General features: G+C 57.8%; 7 protein-coding genes across 7 annotated transcripts; 5 read left to right on the top strand and 2 right to left on the bottom strand.

Annotated features, from left to right (window-relative positions):
- The first annotated feature begins 618 nt into the window (after window positions 1–618).
- On the top strand, window positions 619–3,930 carry P884DRAFT_237169 (uncharacterized protein). Its single transcript, XM_069440024.1, has 2 exons — window positions 619–1,520; window positions 1,583–3,930. The coding sequence occupies exons 1-2, from the start codon at window positions 1,011–1,013 to the stop codon at window positions 3,626–3,628; spliced, it is 2,556 nt and encodes an 851-aa protein (XP_069300597.1). The 5' UTR covers window positions 619–1,010; the 3' UTR covers window positions 3,629–3,930.
- A 115-nt stretch (window positions 3,931–4,045) lies between these two features.
- On the bottom strand, window positions 4,046–6,649 carry P884DRAFT_79088 (uncharacterized protein). The gene is made up of 3 exons (XM_069446091.1): window positions 6,119–6,649; window positions 5,603–6,055; window positions 4,046–5,504 (listed from the first exon to the last, which is right to left on the bottom strand). Exons 1-3 carry the CDS (start codon window positions 6,526–6,528, stop codon window positions 4,463–4,465), a joined length of 1,905 nt encoding a protein of 634 aa, XP_069300596.1. The 5' UTR covers window positions 6,529–6,649; the 3' UTR covers window positions 4,046–4,462.
- An 858-nt stretch (window positions 6,650–7,507) lies between these two features.
- On the top strand, window positions 7,508–8,428 carry P884DRAFT_79074 (uncharacterized protein). Its single transcript, XM_069446090.1, has 3 exons — window positions 7,508–7,534; window positions 7,623–7,770; window positions 7,846–8,428. The coding sequence occupies exons 2-3, from the start codon at window positions 7,646–7,648 to the stop codon at window positions 8,384–8,386; spliced, it is 666 nt and encodes a 221-aa protein (XP_069300595.1). The 5' UTR covers window positions 7,508–7,534; window positions 7,623–7,645; the 3' UTR covers window positions 8,387–8,428.
- A 2,672-nt stretch (window positions 8,429–11,100) lies between these two features.
- On the top strand, window positions 11,101–11,856 carry P884DRAFT_327355 (uncharacterized protein; the record flags this gene model as incomplete). Its single annotated transcript, XM_069445532.1, has 2 exons — window positions 11,101–11,324; window positions 11,449–11,856. Coding segments are annotated over 2 exons (632 nt in total), but the record flags the coding sequence as incomplete, so codon positions are not given.
- Window positions 11,857–11,984: 128 nt separating this feature from the next.
- On the bottom strand, window positions 11,985–13,234 carry P884DRAFT_237167 (Methylthioribulose-1-phosphate dehydratase). Its single transcript, XM_069440023.1, has 2 exons — window positions 12,887–13,234; window positions 11,985–12,795 (listed from the first exon to the last, which is right to left on the bottom strand). The coding sequence occupies exons 1-2, from the start codon at window positions 13,048–13,050 to the stop codon at window positions 12,174–12,176; spliced, it is 786 nt and encodes a 261-aa protein (XP_069300593.1). The 5' UTR covers window positions 13,051–13,234; the 3' UTR covers window positions 11,985–12,173.
- Window positions 13,235–14,609: 1,375 nt separating this feature from the next.
- On the top strand, window positions 14,610–16,463 carry P884DRAFT_79008 (Calreticulin family-domain-containing protein). The gene is made up of 3 exons (XM_069446089.1): window positions 14,610–14,988; window positions 15,048–15,832; window positions 15,898–16,463. The coding sequence occupies exons 1-3, from the start codon at window positions 14,700–14,702 to the stop codon at window positions 16,399–16,401; spliced, it is 1,578 nt and encodes a 525-aa protein (XP_069300592.1). The 5' UTR covers window positions 14,610–14,699; the 3' UTR covers window positions 16,402–16,463.
- An 832-nt stretch (window positions 16,464–17,295) lies between these two features.
- On the top strand, window positions 17,296–18,997 carry P884DRAFT_297088 (Aldehyde/histidinol dehydrogenase; the record flags this gene model as incomplete). The annotated part of the gene is made up of 2 exons (XM_069444478.1): window positions 17,296–17,884; window positions 17,943–18,997. The coding sequence occupies 2 exons, from the start codon at window positions 17,296–17,298 to the stop codon at window positions 18,995–18,997; spliced, it is 1,644 nt and encodes a 547-aa protein (XP_069300591.1).
- Window positions 18,998–19,473: the final 476 nt, after the last annotated feature.

Below are 19,473 nucleotides of genomic sequence, written 5' to 3'. Positions count from 1 at the left end.
CGGACATGGGACAAAAGTGAACGGTAGGAAGATGGAAGGCAGAGAAACAAATGAATTGCGGAGCCAAAACCAGCAGGCAGCGGGATTGGCTCAGAGCGGAAATATTTGCGTGAAAGGGACGGATAACTAAACCTCATTTCTCACCCCCGGTAGTGCACTGTCTGGGTTTAGTTAAAAATAGTTAGACCACCCACAGATGCTACCTATACGGATATGCTAGTTGACTGGCTCGGTAAGGAAGGTATACATCCGTATATGTATGTATGTACAGAAGCATTCCGTGGAGGTGGTGTTGCTATCGCGCACAAGCACCACACCGTGCAGTGGCTGCATGAGGCTGCAAGCTTGGTTGGGTCAGGCGAGTCAAGCTTTCCCAGGTCTCTCCGGCATCCTCGGGCGGACCCTGCGCTAACTAAGTTGAGCGAGGGCCTCGGACCTGTTCCACCGGGGTGGGCGAGGGTGCGGGTGCGGGCCTGACCCCGCCCTGCCCAACGACTCGTGGTGTATTTTGGTGCGACCTCCACCTCTTTTTGCTGCTCCCCACGATTCCATCTCCTGTCATCTTGGCAAAGCCAAGCAGCCAGCCCATTCAGCCTTGGCATATGCAATCCCCAAGCTTCCATCTCATCCAACGGTCTCTTGGCTTTTTTTCTGCTTCTCTGATCCGGCTCTCGAATTTCTGCCATCGCGATTCCGACTCGGTCGGACGCCGTCAGCGCGCAGCCCCGACCCCGTGTCGCTTACCGCCCCGTGCAAGCCCGTCGCCGGCCGCTGCTTACCGATCCCCCCTGCCGCATGGGCAGCGACGCGCACTGGCACGCTCAGCAACCCGACGCACACGCACACGCACACGCACACGCACACGTACACGCACACGTCCCCTCCCATGCCCTAAGCCGAATGCTCTCTTCTCGCGCACGCCGCACGTCGCTTCCCGAAGGTGCCAGACAAAGCATCCGCGTTTCATGTCCCCCGTTTTGATTGTCGGCCCAGGCAACAAGCATATCTAGATGGGCTTCTCGAAGAAGCCGACCGACAACCGCACCGCCGACTCTATCCCCGCGTCCGCGTCTGCCCCCGAGGATCCATCGTCCAACAGCAGCGGCTCCTTCTTTTCGCGCCTCACCCTTCCCCTCCGGCCGCGTACTCGCTACATCGCCGACTTCCACATCCGGCCGGCCGAGCCCCATCGCAACTATGGCGCCGGTGACCAGGTGAAGGGCGCCGTCGTCCTGACCGTCGTCAAGCCCGTCCGCATCACCCACCTGGTCGTGTCGCTCCACGGCTACATGCGCGTCTACAAGGGCCCCAACGTCCCCGCGAACGAGCCCATAATCGATCCCGCCGAACCTCTGTCCACGTCGGGCCGCGGTTCGCGCCAAAAACACCACGGCCATGGTTATGTAAGATTGTTTCAGGATGAGCAAACGCTCAGCGGCGATGGGCGGCTCGACCCGGGCAAATACGAATTTCACTTCAACCTCCTCTTTCCGTCGAGCGGCTTGCCGAGCAGTATAGATGTACGTGCTGTGCAGGCCGCCACAGGACCTCCGAATCGCCTTACTGACCTTCTCCGGGACAGTTCGAGCGCGGCACCATCTCGTACATGATCACGGCAACCCTGACGCGCCCGACGTCGATAGGAAGCAAAACACCGCCCAAGACCAGCTGCGAACGAAAGGTTTACCTCGTCGAGCAGCTCGACATTGGGAACCTCGCCCCGCCACGGCCGCGAACCATCTATCTCGAACCCATCTCCAAACGATCCAAGAGGAAGAGGCAGCCTGTTGTCGGGGAGAAGTGCTCCGCGCCTCCCGAGCCACCGGCCCCGGTGTCCGATCCGGATTCGGCTCGCGCGAATGAAAACTCTACCGAAGGTTCCTTATCCGTAATTGGCGATGACTTGGAGGAGCAGGACGCGACATCCAACAGCACCAACCCCCGGAACCTCCAAAGCGATGTTCGGAGCGTGAGCAGCGAAAGCGCCGTCAGTGGCTGCACCGCTCAGAGTAGAACCGGGGAGACGAATACTTTCGTACCAACGGCCCCTCCAATGGTCGGGAAAAAGGGCCCCACTGTGAAGGAGCGGACCATTACAGCCACCATCGAGCTGCCAAAGGGGGGTTGTCTTCGTGGAGACGTGGTGCCCATCAAGATTTTCGTACAGCACATCAGACGGATCACAAGCCTGCACGGGGTCATCATCACGCTGTACAGGCTCGGGCGCATAGATTCGTCGCCGCCGTCCTTGTCCAAAGATCTGCCGGAAGGAAAGGCTCGGCGTCTCGAGAAGGAGGACTATTACCCCCGGTCCAAGACAGGACTGGGTGGCCTCTCTCTGACGTCTGCTGGGTCCTGCAGCGTATTCCGAAAAGACCTATCTCAGGCTTTTGCGCCTCTCATCATTGATCCGGACACCTTGACTGCCAGTCTCACGGCGTCAGTGCGAGTGCCCGAGGACGTCTTCCCCACCATCAAGGGCGCCCCTTACGATATGATTTCGTTCAAGTACCACGTCGAGGTGATTGTCGATCTCGGAGGTAAGCTGGCTAGCCAGCTTCACGCCATCAAGGGATCTGGCACGAGGATGAGTCCCGTGGCGGGTCCTCTCGGCGTCGGCGGCAACCCATACGAGGGCACCCATGCAGCAATGACAACTTGGGGCACGAACATCATCGACACGGACCGCCTTCGGCGCCAGAAGGGCGTCATATGCGTCGTGTTTGAAGTCGTCGTAGGAACGGCGGACAGCAGCCGGTTGCGCGCCAAAGCGCCAATGAAACCAGCCCCTTCCGTCCATTCCGTGTCGGTTCAAGAGGCCGAGGTTCACGACCGTGACACTCACGGAAAACAGCCCTCGCCAGCCGATGCCGGTCTCGACAGTAGCTACCCGCCAGAAGGCCGTGCTCAGGACTACGTTCCGTCTCCCCACGGCCCGCCGCACCAACCTTACCCTTACTGGGACGCCGTCTCACCGCAACCTCCACCAGTTACTCCCTACATTCCTCCTCCAGACATTCCGGATGAGGCAAGCCTTACGGAGAAGGAGCGCATAAGACTGGCGGAACAGCGATTACTTCCCAGCCAACCGCCCGAAGCCCCGGTCGCAAGCTCCTCGACTTCCCACTTTGTCCACGGCGAGAATATTTACGATGCCGACGACCAATTCTCGACGCCCATGGAGGGCCCCTCGCATGCCTCGCATGCCACAACCACACCCAATTTAACGCAGCAACATCTCTTCGGTGCACCCTCGGCGCCGACGCTAGAGGACCTCTCTCCCGGCCCGGAGGCGCACGCGACAGAAGACAAGCAGGAGCTCGAGAGACGAAGGCTGCTCGCCGAAGCCAGCGCGCCGCCCGAGTTTCCGGAAGATTACGAGATCGGGGGGAGCAGCGGCGGCGGCGGCGCTGCCGCGACATCTTCGGCAGCAGCAACAGCCGCGGGGCCAAGCGCTCCCTCGGCACCCGACCTTCAGCCGTCGGCGCCGATCCTGGAGGATGAGGACTCGTATGGCCCGCATTACGCTTACGGCTCGGCGGCGGCTGCGGCGGCTGAGACTGCCCCAGCCCTGATACATGGCCACGTTGCACAACCAGAGGAGCCGTTGCCAAAGTATGAACGGTGATCTTGTGCAGGGATTGGCGAAGCAAGGAAGAGATGATGCATTTTGGCGTCCTGAAGGCACACGGGATGTCTTTGCGAGGAAAAAAACCGAACAATTCCCAGCAATGTGTGGGAACCAATAGTAGTGTATATTGTAATGAACTGCCGGATCGGTGCTCTATGTTTCTTTTCAACACATCAGGACTATCTAGATACAGGGGCTGGCGGTTCGGTTCAGACGGGCGGCTCATTCGCATGATACCAGCATTGGAACCATTGCCTCAGAATTCACCTGCTGACTCCTGATATTGCCAAAGAAAAAGGCCTTGTTGTTCAACGAGGGTATCTAACAAACAGAACATCATTTCAGATAGTGCTCAGTGACTTTCTAGCTCGGGATTTGACCAGGGGCAAGTGTATCCCATGTTACAAGCATCGACGAGAGGCAATCCCCTTAGAGGTGGGATGTGCCCTCCGATACCTCGTCCTTCCCCATCCTTGCCAAACTAGATTGGGTGAATCCCATTGTATCGACCCCGTGAGGCCGCGGTATCATATATTTCCTCTTGACATAGCCTCCTTGTCTTAATGGTGCTCTACTCGTTTCTTCTTTCTGGCCGCTCCAAAACGAAGGTCTTCTCGCTGTAGGTAAAGAGAAGAGGAGGAAGAGAAGGAAACGGCGTACATGGGAGGTGGTGGAAAAGGACCAGAGACATACACAGAGAACGGAGGACCTGGGTCAACGAGATCATGACGTGGCCGTCCCCTCGAGGAGAAGGTCTCGTCATTCAACGAGCCCCGCCACACCTGCGTTCCTACAAACTCCGTCTAGCTCGGCAGCGGCAGTTTCGTTCCGTCACAACTCCCCCGCCGTCGCCGCCCGGCCCCCGTAACTCCATGGCATTTTTGACGAGCCTGCGCCAGGAGGAACCGCCGCCGGAGGCGGAATATATGTTCTCTCCCAAGCACCGTCATTAGGGCCAGTACTGAGACCGTCACCATGAGCTCCACCGGTCACGACCGCCTCGGCCATGCTCCGCTTCCGACCCCCTTCTGCCGCCGGGGTATCGGCCCAGTGCGTCCTCCCGGGACTCTCCGGAGGGACCTCGCGAAACGCCCGCCTCTGCGTCTGCTGCGTCTGCTGCGTCTGCTGGTGCTGCTGGTGTTGCGGCTGCACCGTAGCAAAAGCAGGACTTGTGGGCGACGGCGTGCCCGCCAACGTCGTATACCCCGATGCACTTCTCTCGTGCCGGCCAACACCACCGTCATTGCCTGGCCGCTGATTGCAAGGCTGGCCCGCTCCCGTGTTGTAGCCGTTCCCTCCTGCTCCCCTCGATTCTTCCCCCTTATACGCGACGCTGGCGGACAAAAGATAAGTGGGGAGCTTGTACTCGGTGTCGTGGTGGGCGGCGGTTGTGGTGAAGTGGGGGAGGATGCGCGGCAGGGTGGGCTGCTGGTGTCGTGGCGGTATGGTGTCGGACCTGGGCGCGGTGGTTGTGGTACTGCTCCGGCTTCGTCTTGATTTGGGCGGCATCGTATCGTCCTCACCGGAGCGACGGCGATAGTCGATCATGTTGTTGCCGCGGTCATAGCCGAACTTGACGGAGTCTGCTGGTGGGTGGGCGGTGCGCCACCGACACCGGCGACGGATTGACAGGACGACAAACCCTACCAAGAAGAGAGCGAGGACGCTGCTGCCAGCTGCGATGCCAGCTATGGCTGTGTTTGAGAGAGCGCGCGATTCGGCGGAGGACGATGCAGTAGGCCAATCGTCTTGGGACGCAGTTGGCGGAGGAGGAATAAGGCCGGCTGTTTTAGTGAAGGTAATGACCTCGGGCGGATGGGATACAAGAGTGACGATAGGCGTCACGGTAGTCGTCGCGTCTGCTTTGAGGACGCTGGGAAGCGTTAGCATGTCCACGGAGCAGCGTTTAAAAAGGCTTCCTGGGCAGGAATGGTCTTCATTCCTACCCCTTCCGTTTTGGATGGGACGCACCGGGTGTTGGTCTGATATATGGTTGTCACGTCTGTCAAGGTTGTATGGACGGTGACTAGAACAGAGGAAATGCTCGTCATGTCGACGGTCTTGGTGACATAGTCGGTAACAGTTGCGGCGGTACCTTGCCGCGCTTGTATCGGTGGAATTAGGGCAAAGTCGTCTTCATGGATGGGTGACCGTCTCGGAATGCGTGCTCCAGAATGGCTCGGCGCTGGCAACAAATCCTGTCCCTTTCCGTGCCCAAGTTTGGCCGCATCGGCAGCGGCCCTCTTCTCAACAGCGGTTGCCGTCACCCAGACAACTATGGTCTGCGTCGCAGCGGTCGATATCGTGACTTCGGTGGAAGAGACGACAGTGGATGTCTCAAGCTCAACTATGACAATGGTCGCTCGCTGCGTTGCAACCCGCGTGACGGTCCGTAGGACAGTTGACGTGACGGTTGTCGGTTCCCTTGGGTTATCAACTTAACCGCTCCCTTTAACTGCTGTGACCAGGCAGTGTTTATCCACTTACACGGAGAGACATTTCCCCTGAGAACAGATCTGATCGCTTAAACAACAACCAGATCCGCAACACACCTTCCCATGCCCGCAACAGATCTTGCCGTCGACGCAGCAGTTCCCACAGTCGGGGCAGAAGTCGATGTCGTTTCCGAAGCAGTAGTTGGACCCATTGGCGAGACAGTCCCTCTTACCCACCAGGCTCAGAGGGCGGGCGAGCAAGCCAGACAGAGGTTGGGTTCCGCGGACGGGGTCCAACCAGGTCTCGTGGCACCGGGTGTTTGCATCCCGCCCGAGAGACGGCCTTGTCTCGGATCTGCATCTCTGTATCGGCGTCGAGAAGGAGGACGACGACGCTTGCAAGGCAGCAAACGCCAGACAAAGGGCCACCGCAGTGGCCATTCCGCCCCAGACGGAAATCATGGCGCCGTCAACTGAGTCATGGTGTGGTCTCTCAAGGAGAGCAGAGACCCGCGAGGGCCTGCCTCGAAATCATCGAGGAGGGCATTGTATTGTTGCACCTCCAGAACCAGGATCCATCGTCCTACAGACCTCTCCGCACGCGCCGTCTTCACCGCGTCAGACAACAAATCGAGGACCAAGACATGTGGCGGCGTGCAGGCCACACGGATACACCGACCTCTCAGCTGCCCATCAACAATGGGCGGGCAGTGCTAACGCTGGGGCTCACGTTGTGACCAATGACGGGGCAGTCGAGGCAGGGATCCAGCGTGGGTCAGGAGGCTATCCTTCTCTTGTCCCGTTGTTCGGGTTCGACGTGATGCAAGCCTCCGGAATCTGGCAAGGGCTGTGGATCCAACCATTCTCTTGGCTGGTTGTCCCTGAGGGCAACGCGGCTGAGTTGCAGGGGAGTCCGAACTAGACAGTGTGGGAGAACGTCGAGGAGGGATAAGTGTTTTTCAGCCGCCATGCCCGGGGCTTGCAGCGGCGAGTGTCGGGCGCATCAGGTTAGAGGACAGACTTATGTTGTGAACTAGGACAGAAGCAAGATGTGTCCGGATCCGTAGAAGGCTATGTGAGTAGATCAGCCAATGCGGGAAGATTGATCGAAACCTGGGAGGAAGCAGACCGCGCCGATGTTTATGACGAGATCATGCTGGGAATAATCTGGTACTAGTATTGAGAATACTAGCTAGTGGTGTAGCGTGCGGATTACTGCCTAACTTTGCATCCATCGCACCTTCACACAAAGAGGTGGGGCCGGGTGAAGTTCCAGGGGAGTGGGAAGGAGCACTTAGCAGCAAGGTGGGCTGGTTGTGCTTGGGTTGCAGCAGGAACTCCACCAAGTGCAGCGCGTTTGGCGGGACCCCGACTGGAACAATCCCGCTGTGCATTTAGTTATTTCGTACTTTTTTTTTAGAGGCGCGCGTTTGTTCGGACTCTTGCAATTAAGCGGATTACGGAATACGTAAGGTACATTACGGGATACACTGCAAGGGAGACATACTAATACAATACCTTGGTTCCTGGGAGGAAGCAAAACTGTTCCGCAACAGTGTATCCAGACAAATCGGCCGCCATGGACATTGACGATATTCTGCGAGAGGTCGACCCGACCTCGCATACCGTACCGCAGGAAAAGCGCGATCTGCAAGAACTCACACGCGCCTGGATCGCGGAGCGCAGCGCGCCAGAGCTCCTCCCGTAGGGTCCCATCCTCTCGCGGTCTCGCCCCCTTCGCTGCCCAAACGCACGGCTGATCCAGCATCAAACACGCAGGTGGCCTGCCGACGGCCTCTTTGAGCGCATCAACGACAACATCAAGCGACAGATCGAAAAGGTCGAGGAGATGACGGGCGACATGGATCCGAAGACCAACTTCGCCCTGATCGTGATCCAGACCGAGCTCGAGCGCTATCGCTACCTCGTGCGCAGCTACCTGCGCGCGCGCATCGCCAAGATCGACCGCCACACGCTGCACTATCTGTCGACCGATGACCTGCGCGCCCGCCTGTCCGAGATGGAGCTTGCCTACGCGACGCGCCACCAGGCTCTGCTGCACAACCACTACCTGTCCTCCTTCCTGTCCTCCTTCCCGCCCAACCTGCAGAACCTGAACGATGCCTCAGCCGGCATCAGCATGATCGAGACCCCCGACCTAGAGTCGGCCGTCTTTATCCGGGTCCTCAAGAACACCCTCGTCCAGGGGCGCGGCGTGGACACGGACGAGGCGGTCGATGCCGAGGAGAGCGACATCATGATTTTGCGCTGGGCAGACGCGAAACCGCTGGTTGAGGCTGGCAGTGCGGAGCTAGTCTGACTTACTGGACTCAATGCTCGAGGCTAAGAGACCTGACGTTCTCATCGGGCGACACCCAGGATCTGCTCACGCGTCTGCGAGACTTAAAACCAAGGGCACTCCCGAGTGCAAGGAATGACCCTTCGGAGGAAATTCTCGCGAGCCACCAAAATATCTGCATACCCTCGGATGAAAAGCGCTTGACCGACTCGAAGACCACGCATGTCTGCTGCCAGCTGTCTCGGTAGCGGGGCTTTATCGCGTAGTCCGACCCCGCAGGTAAAAGACGCAGTTACCGAGTCATTGATCCAGCACAAGCTGAGGCTCGAATCACCCAACATGCAACGAATCCGCATATTTCTTGAGGGTCGAACGCTTAATTTCACCTTGCACAGGGGGCACGCATGACTGGAATCGTCCCGTATTTAGCATACGCGGAGCGGAAAAGGCTCGATCTGCCGGAATTGATGCTTGCACAAGCGACCAAGTCGAAAGCGGCAACACGGCTGGCAGTGGCTCGAATTCTTGCGCACAAACCCCTGCGTCACTGACACCTCGCTTTCGAAAGCTCAGCCTGCGCCGGCAGGAGCCCAGCAAGCAAGGGAGAAAACAACTTGGGGCGAAATTTGAAGCCGCAGGGCATGTGTATACGTTACATACTACTGCGGAGGGAGAGGAGGAAGAGAGAGAGAATAGATGTGGGATGCGTTGTTGTATGTGCGTGTGTGTGTGTGTGTGTGTGTGTGCATGTGCGTGTGCGCGTGCGTGCGTCCATGCCCGCACCTGAAGACACGGCTCTGGCGTGAAACCATCTGCACGGCGATTAACTACTTAAAGTGCTGCAGGTTCAGACCATCCGCCCTTAACCCTGTGCCTGAGCCTCAGAGCACGGAGCGAGCGGGTTGCGAACGACTGTCGCCTGTGTACACTATAGAGTAAATCATGGTCAGGTGTTCACATGTTAGCATCGGGTTTGAATTTTAGTGTGCTTCTTAATCCTTGAGAACGACTTCAATGGATCGTTTGATGCTGCTGGAAAATTCTGTTGATTTCTGCTCTTCCGTCAGAGTATACAGTGTCAAGGACCAGAAATCGTCACGTTGTTTCCAATCGGCCCCGAATTGTGGCTTTGAACAGAGATGGGAAGTTCGCATGATGATTGGCACACGGCGCGCCTCGCATAGAAGCATCGAGAGCCGCCTCTCTACCCATAAGAGATGTAGTTAGATGAAGCAGGTCTACCCAGGTAAGTACGCAGTTTATATACTACACTAAAAAAGAAAGGGAAAAAGAAAAAGAAAAAGAAAAAGAAAACGGGTCACACTCGACCCGGGGGCATTGTTGCCCTCCTCTACGCTGTTGCAACATCATGCTTTGTCACAAGGTGACTGGTGTTCGTGCCTTGTCTTGGACTCGGAGCATCCGAGCATTTTGGTGCCTTGTTCCGACTCCACAGCAAACAGTCAACATCAGCTGAGACAAGCAACAGCAGCCATCGCGCGACATGGGATGAATTTTGGCATCATTAGTGTCTCGGCACGAGCACCGAGTTCAGCTGCAGGCCTTTGTTTTGAACAACGCCCGGCTTTTATCAAGACAATTTATTGAGCCCAGACAAACGACGGCACCACACTTTTCTCTCTGTTGGGTGGGCCTCGCAAACCCCTCTTTCTCTCTTTCTCTATCTGATGATCCCTGCTATTGCGGGTCAAAAACAATCCTTGACTACCCTCCCGCTAGCGGCCCCCTGTTGTGGAGTGTAACCGATGACATCGCCATTCCAGGTACCCCGGCCGCATAGCGCCAAGTCAGAGCTGATTACGCGAAGCCCCGGGCCTTGATTGGTGCCCAGAGGGATCGGATGGCCAGATCGGGCAGATGCCCACTGACCTTCCGCCCAGCGGCGCGTTGCCATCTGGAGGCGCTCTCGTAATTTTAAATGGGGGCTGGTGGCGTGTGCACAGCTACAACAACACAGTACGTAGAAGGTAGTTACCTAGCTCATCGTGTTTCCACGAGTACCTAGTATGCAGTGGGCGTATGTGCCTAGGTTACGTATGCAGAGGACCCAGGTGCAAATGAAAGCCTGGGAGGGAATGAGCAACGGATGAGGAGAGGGGAAATGGCCAGGAACGCCCAATTGCGCATGTTTCTGACTAGGAGTACCTGGTGAAGACTGGCGGAGTAACTCTTCCCTTCTGACCAGTCGCCGGGCCAGCATGCCGAGCACAGTATGGAATACTCGTTGATGCTCACGCTTCAGGTTACTAGACTGAACAAGCAATTCGATCCGGGAAGGATGGGTCCTCGTGTTTATTGTTGGAAGTGGGGAAAGAGGACAGTCCAGCACACAGTCTGGATGGTACACAGCAAGAGTTACCCGTGCCACGCAGAAGGAAGGGCGAGAGCGACCTTGCCGCTCACTGGGCGGCGCCAAGGGCACCAGCTACTGGTTCTCTTTGCTTCCTTGGCCGTGGGATAATAAGAATGCCCAGCCCAGGCCACGGAGAGGAATTGAACTTTTCCCTCCTCTCTGACTTCGGCCAGCCTCGACGCTCTCTGTCTCTTATTCGACCAGACTGTCGTTGACATCTGTCTTTCGGTCTCTCGTTATCGTGTAATATCCTACACTCGTTGAGACACCACAGCGCACGCAAAAACTACTCGGATACACATATCGTACACACGACACACCGTTAGTAGTTGTAATACACAAACACATCCAACGCCAGCCAAAATGCGTGTCGCCTCGATCCTCCTCGCCGCTGGCCTCGCCGCCTTCGTGAACGCGCAGAGCACCACCAGCGGCGGTAACGCCCCCAGCACCACGCAGGACGCCGCCCAGGCTGCCGCCAGCTCGGCCCAGGCCCAGGTCCTTCGCTGCCTGGAGGCGTGCAAGGCTGGCGACGTTGACTGCCAGTCTCACTGCATTACGGTCCCCTCGCCGAACGATGCACAGGTATGTCCCTACCTACCCGTTTCCCTCTTGTTTTCTTCCTTCTCCTTCCTTCCATTTCAGTTCCGTCCATATATCTACTACCTAGACAAATTGGGGGAAAGCATGAGCTCACCATCAATTTCAGGTCAACGCCACCAACAACTGCGTCGCTGCCTGCCCCCAGGGCAAGGGCAGCGAGGCTGACACTGAGGCGTATCGCCAGTGTGTCGGCCGCTGCATCGGCGAGAACTACTACACCTCGTCGGCCGGCACCCCGCGGCCGACGGGCAGCACCGGTGGCGGTAGCAGCAGCGGCAATGGCAACAGCGGCAGCGACAACAACAACAACAACAACAACAACAGCAACAACAATGACAACGGCGGCGACAACAATAGCGACAGCAGCAGCCCGTCCGGTACCAGCGGCAACGGGGCTTCCCGGACCTCGACTGGCTCCGCGGCGGCGACTTCGAGCGGTGCCGCTGCCATGATTGGTGCTTCGTCCGGTGTGATTGGAGCTGTCGGCTTCATGGCTGCTGTTCTCGCTCTCTAACTCGGGAGTAATCTAACGCTTTGGTACGATTGGGGGGTGCTTGGAACTACTGAATGCGGTTTGGTTGTGGGTGGTGTAATGGATGGTTTTGGTAATGTTCGCATCTGTGGGTAGTCGTTTATAGGCAGCGCAACTTTGCGAGCCGAAATCGATGGTTTATTTCATCGACCAGTCAACGTCAATTGGTCACACAATTGGCGGAGGAGCATGTTGTGGCCTGCAAGTCAGTTGCGCAAGTTACGGTGGAATTCAGCTACGGCCTCCGGGGTTTCACGGGCTCGATCTCGGTGATCCAGGGCAGGTCCAACCTCTTCATCTCAACGGCCAGCTGGAAGAGATAATCGAGGCTGTTTAATTGTTAGCGGAACCTGTGATAGTTCTCGGGACGAAAAGTAAGTCTGCGGCAAGGGAACTCGCCTTTCGCACTGCGTCTTCGCTTTATGAACATTCTCTCCCCACACGTACACGCCATGCCTCCTCACCAAGACCGCATAGGTATCAGGGTACTTGTCCATAGCCTCTTCGAGGAATTCTGTCAAGTCCTCCTCATGCGCCGTGTTTTCGATCACGGGAATCACCAGCGTGTCGTGGTACCCCAGGTTCCCGGTCTTTTCAAAGCCCCTGCCGAATCCCTTGATCTGTTCGATGTTGTTGATGCGGAACTCGCGGTCCTTGCCCGGGCCCTCCTTCTCCAGGAGCAGCGTCACGAGCACTGCCCAGTGTGAGTGGGTGTGGATGCAGCAGCCGGCGCGCCGCTTGGTGAAGGCGGCTAGGAACAGCGGGGTGCACTGGCTCGGCTTGTAGTTGGGCGGGCTGCGAAGGTAGACGCGGTTGCGGCGGTCGAGGGACTGCGCTTGGGCCGCGAGTGAGAGCACGTAGATATCAGAGGGCTTCATCAGCTCCTTTTGCACGCCCGAGGGCGCGATGTAGACGAGGTCACTGTCGCGGGCGCATGCTTTAGTCGTCCGGGCTCCTCCTCACTTGGGCAATGGCGGGGTAAAAAGCGAGCGGTTCCGCAGCAGAAACATACCCTTCGCGGATCGAGGCACCTCCTCCCGTACCGGTGACCCAGCCGAGTGTCCAGAACTTGGCACATAACGATGGGATCAGGTTGGCCGGGTGGTCCGGGTTGTCCGACTGGACGAGGTGGTCGTTGTTCTCGGCCGCTTGGCCGCCGTTGGATGGCGGGGTCATTTTTCGGTTCGAAGGTGATGGTCGGCGGTTGCGCGCTCGGCGGCAACGTGGCCCTAGCCCTACCTCGCAAAGGAATAATACGGAGTACGGCCGAAGCGCTCAGGGTTTCTTCTCTTTCGGGCGGGTGCCGATGAGGCTGGCGTATCGGCAAGTTCCTGGCCGGCAGTTTTGATCGCGATATGAGGCTATTTCGGGCTAAATTGACGACGGGGAAAGTGGCTCCTGCGGAGCACATGTGCTTCCGGAAGATCTCCCCACTCCAAGCACACCTGGGCAAGGCGCATGGGGCTACCTGCTGGTAAAGGTAACTTCAAGCAGCGTTTGATACTAAAACCATGCATATCGCTTTCTAGCCGGGATATTATCAGGAAGTCCTCGTCGGGTGATTATTATTTTTTTTTCCATTTCCAGGTATGTTCAACATGGCCTCTGGACCACCTTCTGGAAATGGTAGCATTGTCATGAAGCTACTTGTGCGGATTACATACCTACATACACTGTAAGCAAAAGGGCAACAACGGCGAGGGAAGGAGAGAGGGTATCACAAGCACACCCGAGCCAAGCAGTGACCAAGGCAGGCTGCTCACTGAGGATCAAGTCGGTGACGGAAGAGATTCTGGTTTTACCTATTGAAATATGTTTTGTATCAGGAAAATCCACCCTGGAGACCATGAAAGCATAATTTTACGTTGGCCGGAAGTTCCTTGCGACCCAGCAGTCACTATCCTGGGTCAGGAACCGTTTGGCAAGTCGAAGTTGAGCTTGTGTCTCGAGCATTTGTTGCCAGTGGAGCCTAAACAATGGAGAAACAGGTACCAATTGGAAGGGATGATCCAGCGGGCGAAGAAAGAGCACCTTCTCTTTGACGCATTCGAGATATGCCAATGTGAGAACTAGAAGCAAATAAAGAAAATCTGTTACTTGATTCAATGCTGTGGCTGCAGTGAGTAGTGTTAGTGGGTAGAATTGAAAGCCGGCACTGGCTGCCCGCGACGTAACTTATCCTCAGCTATCCAATCAAACGGAAGGTTCCAAAGAGTTCGATAGGCCCGCCGGGGCCACTTGTTTTAGCATGCCCGACACCCTTGCTGTCCCCGCAGTCCACGGTCGCAGGAGCAGAAGCCCAAAAGCTCAGCAATCTGTTAAAGACACGTTGTCAGAAATCGCCAGCCTCGCTTCAAATTCACCGCACCAGCTGCCCGCCACCCGCTTGGTGATTTCTTCTTTCCCTCGAGCTCTGGGAGCTACATCCATTGCCCAACCTCATCGTATCTCCTGTCTGCAGAGGCAGCCCGTCCTTTCTCCATCGACGCCCTTGTCCTTGTTGCATCGCGCATCAGTTCATCGGCCTGTCGTGCTGGTCCACTTCGCATTTGGTCTGCAAACATGAAGTTCAACGTCGCCGCCGCTGCCGCCAGCGCAGCGTTCATCGTCGGTGGCGTAAGCGCCGATGATCAGAAGGTGCTCAAGGACGAGACCAGCTCTGTCGCTGAGTCGGCCACCAAGTCTGCTCCGGAGGTTCCGACCTTCACTGTGAGTTATCTCCCAGCCGCACCCACCCAGCGCCAGCCCAATTGAGCTTCGGCAGCTGGGCCGGTGTGGGACACTGGCATTTTTGCAAGGGCGAGTGACGTTACTGACGTCAATTGATGCAGCCTACCAACCTCAAGGCGCCCTTCCTGGAACAGTTTACGGACGACTGGGAGGAGCGGTGGAAGCCTTCGCACGCTAAGAAAGACACAAAGGGAAGCGAAGAGGAATGGGCCTACGTCGGTGAGTGGGCGGTTGAGGAGCCGGTGGTCTACAAGGGAATGGAGGGCGACACGGGTCTTGTTGTCAAGAACGCCGCCGCCCACCACGCCATCTCGGCCAAGTTCCCCAAGAAGATCGACCCGAAGGGCAAGACCCTTGTGGTTCAGTATGAGGTCAAGCTGCAGGGTGAGTCCTTCCACGTCTCCCAATCATCCCTCGTCATCTATACTGACCGTGGGTTGCAGGTGGCCTCGAGTGCGGCGGTGCATACTTGAAGCTGTTGCGGGACACTAAGGCCCTGCATCAGGATGAGTTCTCCAACGCGACCCCGTACGTCATCATGTTCGGTCCCGACAAGTGCGGCCACACCAACAAGGTCCACTTCATCTTCAACCACAAGAACCCCAAGACGGGCGAGTATGAGGAGAAGCACCTGAGCGGTGCTCCCCCTGCCAAGATCGTCAAGACTAGCGAGCTGTACACGCTCATTGTCCATCCCAACAACACCTTCATCATTCAGCAGAACGGCGAGAAGGTGAAGGAGGGTAGCCTCCTGGAGGACTTCAGCCCCGCGGTCAACCCTCCCAAGGAGATCGACGACCCCAACGACAAGAAGCCCGATGACTGGGTTGACGAGGCCCGTATTCCGGACCCCGACGCCAAGAAGCCTGATGATTGGGACGAGGACGCCCCCTACGAGATTGTGGATGAGGACGCTACCCAACCCGAGGACTGGCTCGTTGACGAGCCCCTAACCATCCCTGACCCCGAGGCCCAGAAGCCCGAGGACTGGGACGATGAGGAGGACGGCGACTGGATCGCGCCCACTATTCCCAACCCCAAGTGCGCCGAGGTTTCTGGCTGTGGCCCATGGACCAAGCCGATGAAGAAGAACCCGGCCTACAAGGGCAAGTGGACTCCGCCGTACATTGACAACCCGGCCTACAAGGGCCCCTGGGCGCCCCGCAAGATCAAGAACCCTGATTACTTCGAGGACAAGCACCCGGCCAACTTTGAGCCCATGGGCGCTGTAAGTTCCCTTCACCCCGGATCGACTGTCGGAGAGGGTGCTTTTTATGCTGACAATCCGTTCAGATTGGCTTCGAGATTTGGACCATGCAGAACAACATTCTCTTTGACAACATCTACGTCGGCCACTCCGTCGAGGACGCCAAGAAGTTCGCGGAAGAGACTTTCTTCAAGAAGCACCCCGTTGAGAAGGCGCTCGAGGAGGCCGACAAGCCCAAGGTGGAGGATAAGCCCAAGTCGCCTAGCGACCTCAAGTTCCTTGATGACCCCAAGACATACATCAAGGAGAAGCTCGACCTTTTCCTGACCATTGCCAAGAAGGACCCTCTCGAGGCCATCAAGTTCGTGCCCGAGGTCGCTGGCGGTCTGGCCGCCGTCTTTGTCACCGCCCTCGCCCTCATCTTCGGGCTCATCGGCCTCGGTTCTTCCACGGCCCCGGCGGCCAAGAAGGTTGCTGCCGATGCCAAGGAGAAGGGCAAGGAGGCGAAGGACAAGGCGGCCTCGGCCACCGCCACGGGCGCCGATAACGCCAAGGAGGCTACCAAGCGTACCACCCGGAGCCAGTCGTAGATGGTTCGCAGATTGGGGATGATGTATTCTGGGGAGATTAATCAACACATTCTATGCCAAGTCCCGGTGGTTTCGGAGACATTGGTCGGTGGTTGCTGATGCTTGTGGTTTTGCTTCATTCTTCTACTTTATTTCTGGTCTGCGGAGTCGAACGGCGCAACTGTATTCTAGGAACCAAAATACACTGGTGTTAGTATTGGACCCATGGTTCGGAGATGTCCGCGGTACAAGTTCGTTCGCCTGCAATTGACACGTTTCCTGACCCCGCAGCAAACCGAGAGCACCCCGTGATGGCCCAAACTGGAGACAGAGCAACCTCATCCCCGGATTTCGGCGGGACCCACACCAAGTGCCCCCCCTTGTCCAATTGCCGAATTGGCGCGCTCCCATTGGCGATCGGCAGGACGCGGCTTTGGAGATAAGCCGGTGCGGAGAAGCCTCCACAGTTGGCGCGCCGCTCATCCCCATGCCCGGTCCTCGCAGCGGCAAGTTGCCCTGCTGCCGGCGGCGGGATGGCAGGTCGGATAAAGGGGCGCTGTCACCCGCTTGCACCCGCTTGCAGGAGCGACGGACTGTGCTCGTAATTTTACATTGGACAGGTCAGGTAGCAAACCACCAACCACAGGGGGGGGAGCCGACCATTTCAACCGACTCGGCAGTTAATAATAGCTCCGGCGTTTTGTAACCAGACTGCATTGTGCACGCGAGAGAGAGAGAGAGAGAGAGGAACCCTGTCCATCCATCCATCCCACCGAGACCGCCTCACCGTCTTTCTCCGAACTCACGATGCGCCGTTTCGCAACAAGGGCCGCTTCAGCGTCTGCCACAACCGGACGTCTTGCACAATTGTCGTCCAGCTCTCCCCGATCAGCCTTTCTTGCCTCGTCGTTAAGGATGGCATCCTCAGGAAAGTCCGCCTCGGCAACGGCCGTGAGGAGGTTACATGCCACAGCACAACACCTTCGTCCGGCAGCGGCGCCGGTCGGGCTCGCGAGCACGGCGACCAATTACCCAACCACCCACGACAAGATCGCCGAAGTCCAAGACACGCCCTATTTTATCGACAACAAGTTCCTCCAGTCCAAAACGACAGAGTTCATCGACCTGCATGACCCGGCCACCAACAACCTGGTGACGCGCGTGCCGCAGAACACAGACGAGGAGCTGAAGGCCGCTGTGGCCTCCGCCCAGAAGGCATTCGAGACGTGGCGCACCACCAGTGTGCTGCACCGACAGCAGATCATGTTCAGGTTCGTCTCGCTGATCCGCGAGAACTGGGACCGCCTGGCCGCCAGCATCACGCTCGAGCAGGGCAAGACGTTTGCCGACGCCAAGGGCGACGTGCTCCGCGGCCTCCAGGTTGCCGAGGCGGCCTGCGGCGCTCCCGAGCTGCTGAAGGGCGAAGTGCTCGAGGTGGCCAAGGACATGGAGACCAGGACGTACCGCGAGCCGCTGGGTGTTGTTGCGGCCATCTGCCCGTTTAGTAGGTGTCCCTTCCCCGGTACTGGAATCCCGAAATGTGGGTTGCTAACCAACGTCAGACTTCCCCGCCATGATTCCCCTGTGGTGCATTCCCATTGCCACCGTTACGGGTAACACGCTCATCCTCAAGCCCTCCGAGCGCGACCCCGGCGCCGCCATGATCCTGGCCGAGCTTTGCCAGAAGGCCGGCTTCCCCGACGGCGTCGTCAACATCGTGCATGGCGCCCACCGTACCGTCAACTTTATCCTCGACGAGCCCGCGATCAAGGCCATCAGCTTCGTCGGCGGCAACAAGGCCGGCGAGTACATCTATGCACGCGGCTCCGCCAACGGCAAGCGCGTGCAGGCCAACCTCGGGGCCAAGAACCACGCCGCCGTTCTTCCCGACTGCAACAAGAACCACTTCCTCAACGCCGTTGTTGGCGCCGCCTTTGGCGCCGCCGGCCAGCGGTGCATGGCCCTCTCGACGTTGGTCATGGTAGGCGAGACCAAGGAATGGCTCCCCGAGCTGGCCGAGCGGGCCAAGGCGCTCTCTGTCAACGGTGGCTTCGAGGAGGGCGCGGACCTGGGCCCCGTCATCACGCCGCAGAGCAAGGCGCGCATCGAGTCGCTCATCGCGTCGGCCGAAGAAGAAGGCGCCACCATCCTGCTCGACGGCCGCGGCTACAAGCCGCCCAAATACCCCAACGGCAACTGGGTCGCGCCGACCATCATCACCAACGTCACCCCGCAGATGAAGTGCTACCGCGAGGAGATCTTCGGCCCCGTCCTCGTATGCCTCAACGTCGACACGCTCGACGAGGCCATCGACCTGATCAACGCCAACGAGTACGGCAACGGCGTCGCCATCTTCACGCGCTCCGGCCCGACCGCCGAGACCTTCCGGCGCCGCATCGAGGCTGGCCAGGTTGGCATCAACGTACCCATCCCCGTCCCTCTGCCCATGTTCAGCTTCACCGGCAACAAGAAGAGCGTCGCCGGCGGCGGCGCGAGCACCTTCTACGGCAGACCCGGCGTCAACTTCTACACGCAGCTCAAGACGGTTACCACCTTGTGGAGCGGGTCGGACGCGATTAGCAAGAAGGCTGACGTCGCTATGCCAACGCATAGCTGAGTGGTTGAGAAACTGGGGGGTGAGAAAAGGGGGGAAGGATTGGCTGTGTGTGGTTTGTAGCTCTGCTGGGAGAAAGCGAGACTGGTTGCAAAGCGAGCGCTAGCTTGGGCATTTTAGGCATTCGAAAACTTAGCGCGTGATCTAGATTGCTAGGAGCTTTGGGCAGGCTGCATATCATCGATATTCATGGCTATCGGCACTCTATAAAAAGTACTTTGGGCCAAGTCAAGATAACGCCCGAGCATATCCTCTGCAGAACGCGTGGTGATCAGGTTGACCAAGAGGTGGCCGACTTCTTATGTTTCAGCTACCCGATGTCCGACTTAATGATGACACTTGAATGTCGCCGAAGCTAGCGGAAGTCGGCCCAGAAGGAGTTCTGTCTCGCCTTTGTTGGGTTGAGGGCTTGGTCTGGCATGGGGGGTGGCTGTTGTTTTACATGTCATAGCTAGGGAACTGTATAACGTCATGAGAGC

This window comes from Thermothelomyces heterothallicus (assembly GCF_042370625.1).
Source record: "Thermothelomyces heterothallicus CBS 202.75 unplaced genomic scaffold P884_scaffold_3, whole genome shotgun sequence".
Taxonomy (NCBI): domain Eukaryota; kingdom Fungi; phylum Ascomycota; class Sordariomycetes; order Sordariales; family Chaetomiaceae; genus Thermothelomyces; species Thermothelomyces heterothallicus.
The sequence above is the reverse complement of the archived record's forward strand: the minus strand, read 5'-3'. Positions and strand labels throughout refer to the sequence as shown.

Coding starts and splice junctions, on each gene's coding strand:
- P884DRAFT_79008 (XM_069446089.1), top strand. CDS start 14,700: ATGCAGCCTACCAACCTCAAGGCGCCCTTCCTGGAACAGTTTACGGAC. Junction 14,989..15,047: donor GTATGAGGTCAAGCTGCAGG/GTGAGTCCTTCC, acceptor CGTGGGTTGCAG/GTGGCCTCGAGTGCGGCGGT. Junction 15,833..15,897: donor ACTTTGAGCCCATGGGCGCT/GTAAGTTCCCTT, acceptor CAATCCGTTCAG/ATTGGCTTCGAGATTTGGAC.
- P884DRAFT_237169 (XM_069440024.1), top strand. CDS start 1,011: ATGGGCTTCTCGAAGAAGCCGACCGACAACCGCACCGCCGACTCTATC. Junction 1,521..1,582: donor GCTTGCCGAGCAGTATAGAT/GTACGTGCTGTG, acceptor TCTCCGGGACAG/TTCGAGCGCGGCACCATCTC.
- P884DRAFT_237167 (XM_069440023.1), bottom strand. CDS start 13,050: ATGACCCCGCCATCCAACGGCGGCCAAGCGGCCGAGAACAACGACCAC. Junction 12,796..12,886: donor GGTGCCTCGATCCGCGAAGG/GTATGTTTCTGC, acceptor CGCCCGCGACAG/TGACCTCGTCTACATCGCGC.
- P884DRAFT_79074 (XM_069446090.1), top strand. CDS start 7,646: ATGGACATTGACGATATTCTGCGAGAGGTCGACCCGACCTCGCATACC. Junction 7,771..7,845: donor AGCGCGCCAGAGCTCCTCCC/GTAGGGTCCCAT, acceptor TCAAACACGCAG/GTGGCCTGCCGACGGCCTCT.
- P884DRAFT_79088 (XM_069446091.1), bottom strand. CDS start 6,528: ATGATTTCCGTCTGGGGCGGAATGGCCACTGCGGTGGCCCTTTGTCTG. Junction 6,056..6,118: donor CAGGGGAAATGTCTCTCCGT/GTAAGTGGATAA, acceptor TGATAACCCAAG/GGAACCGACAACCGTCACGT. Junction 5,505..5,602: donor ATATATCAGACCAACACCCG/GTGCGTCCCATC, acceptor AACGCTTCCCAG/CGTCCTCAAAGCAGACGCGA.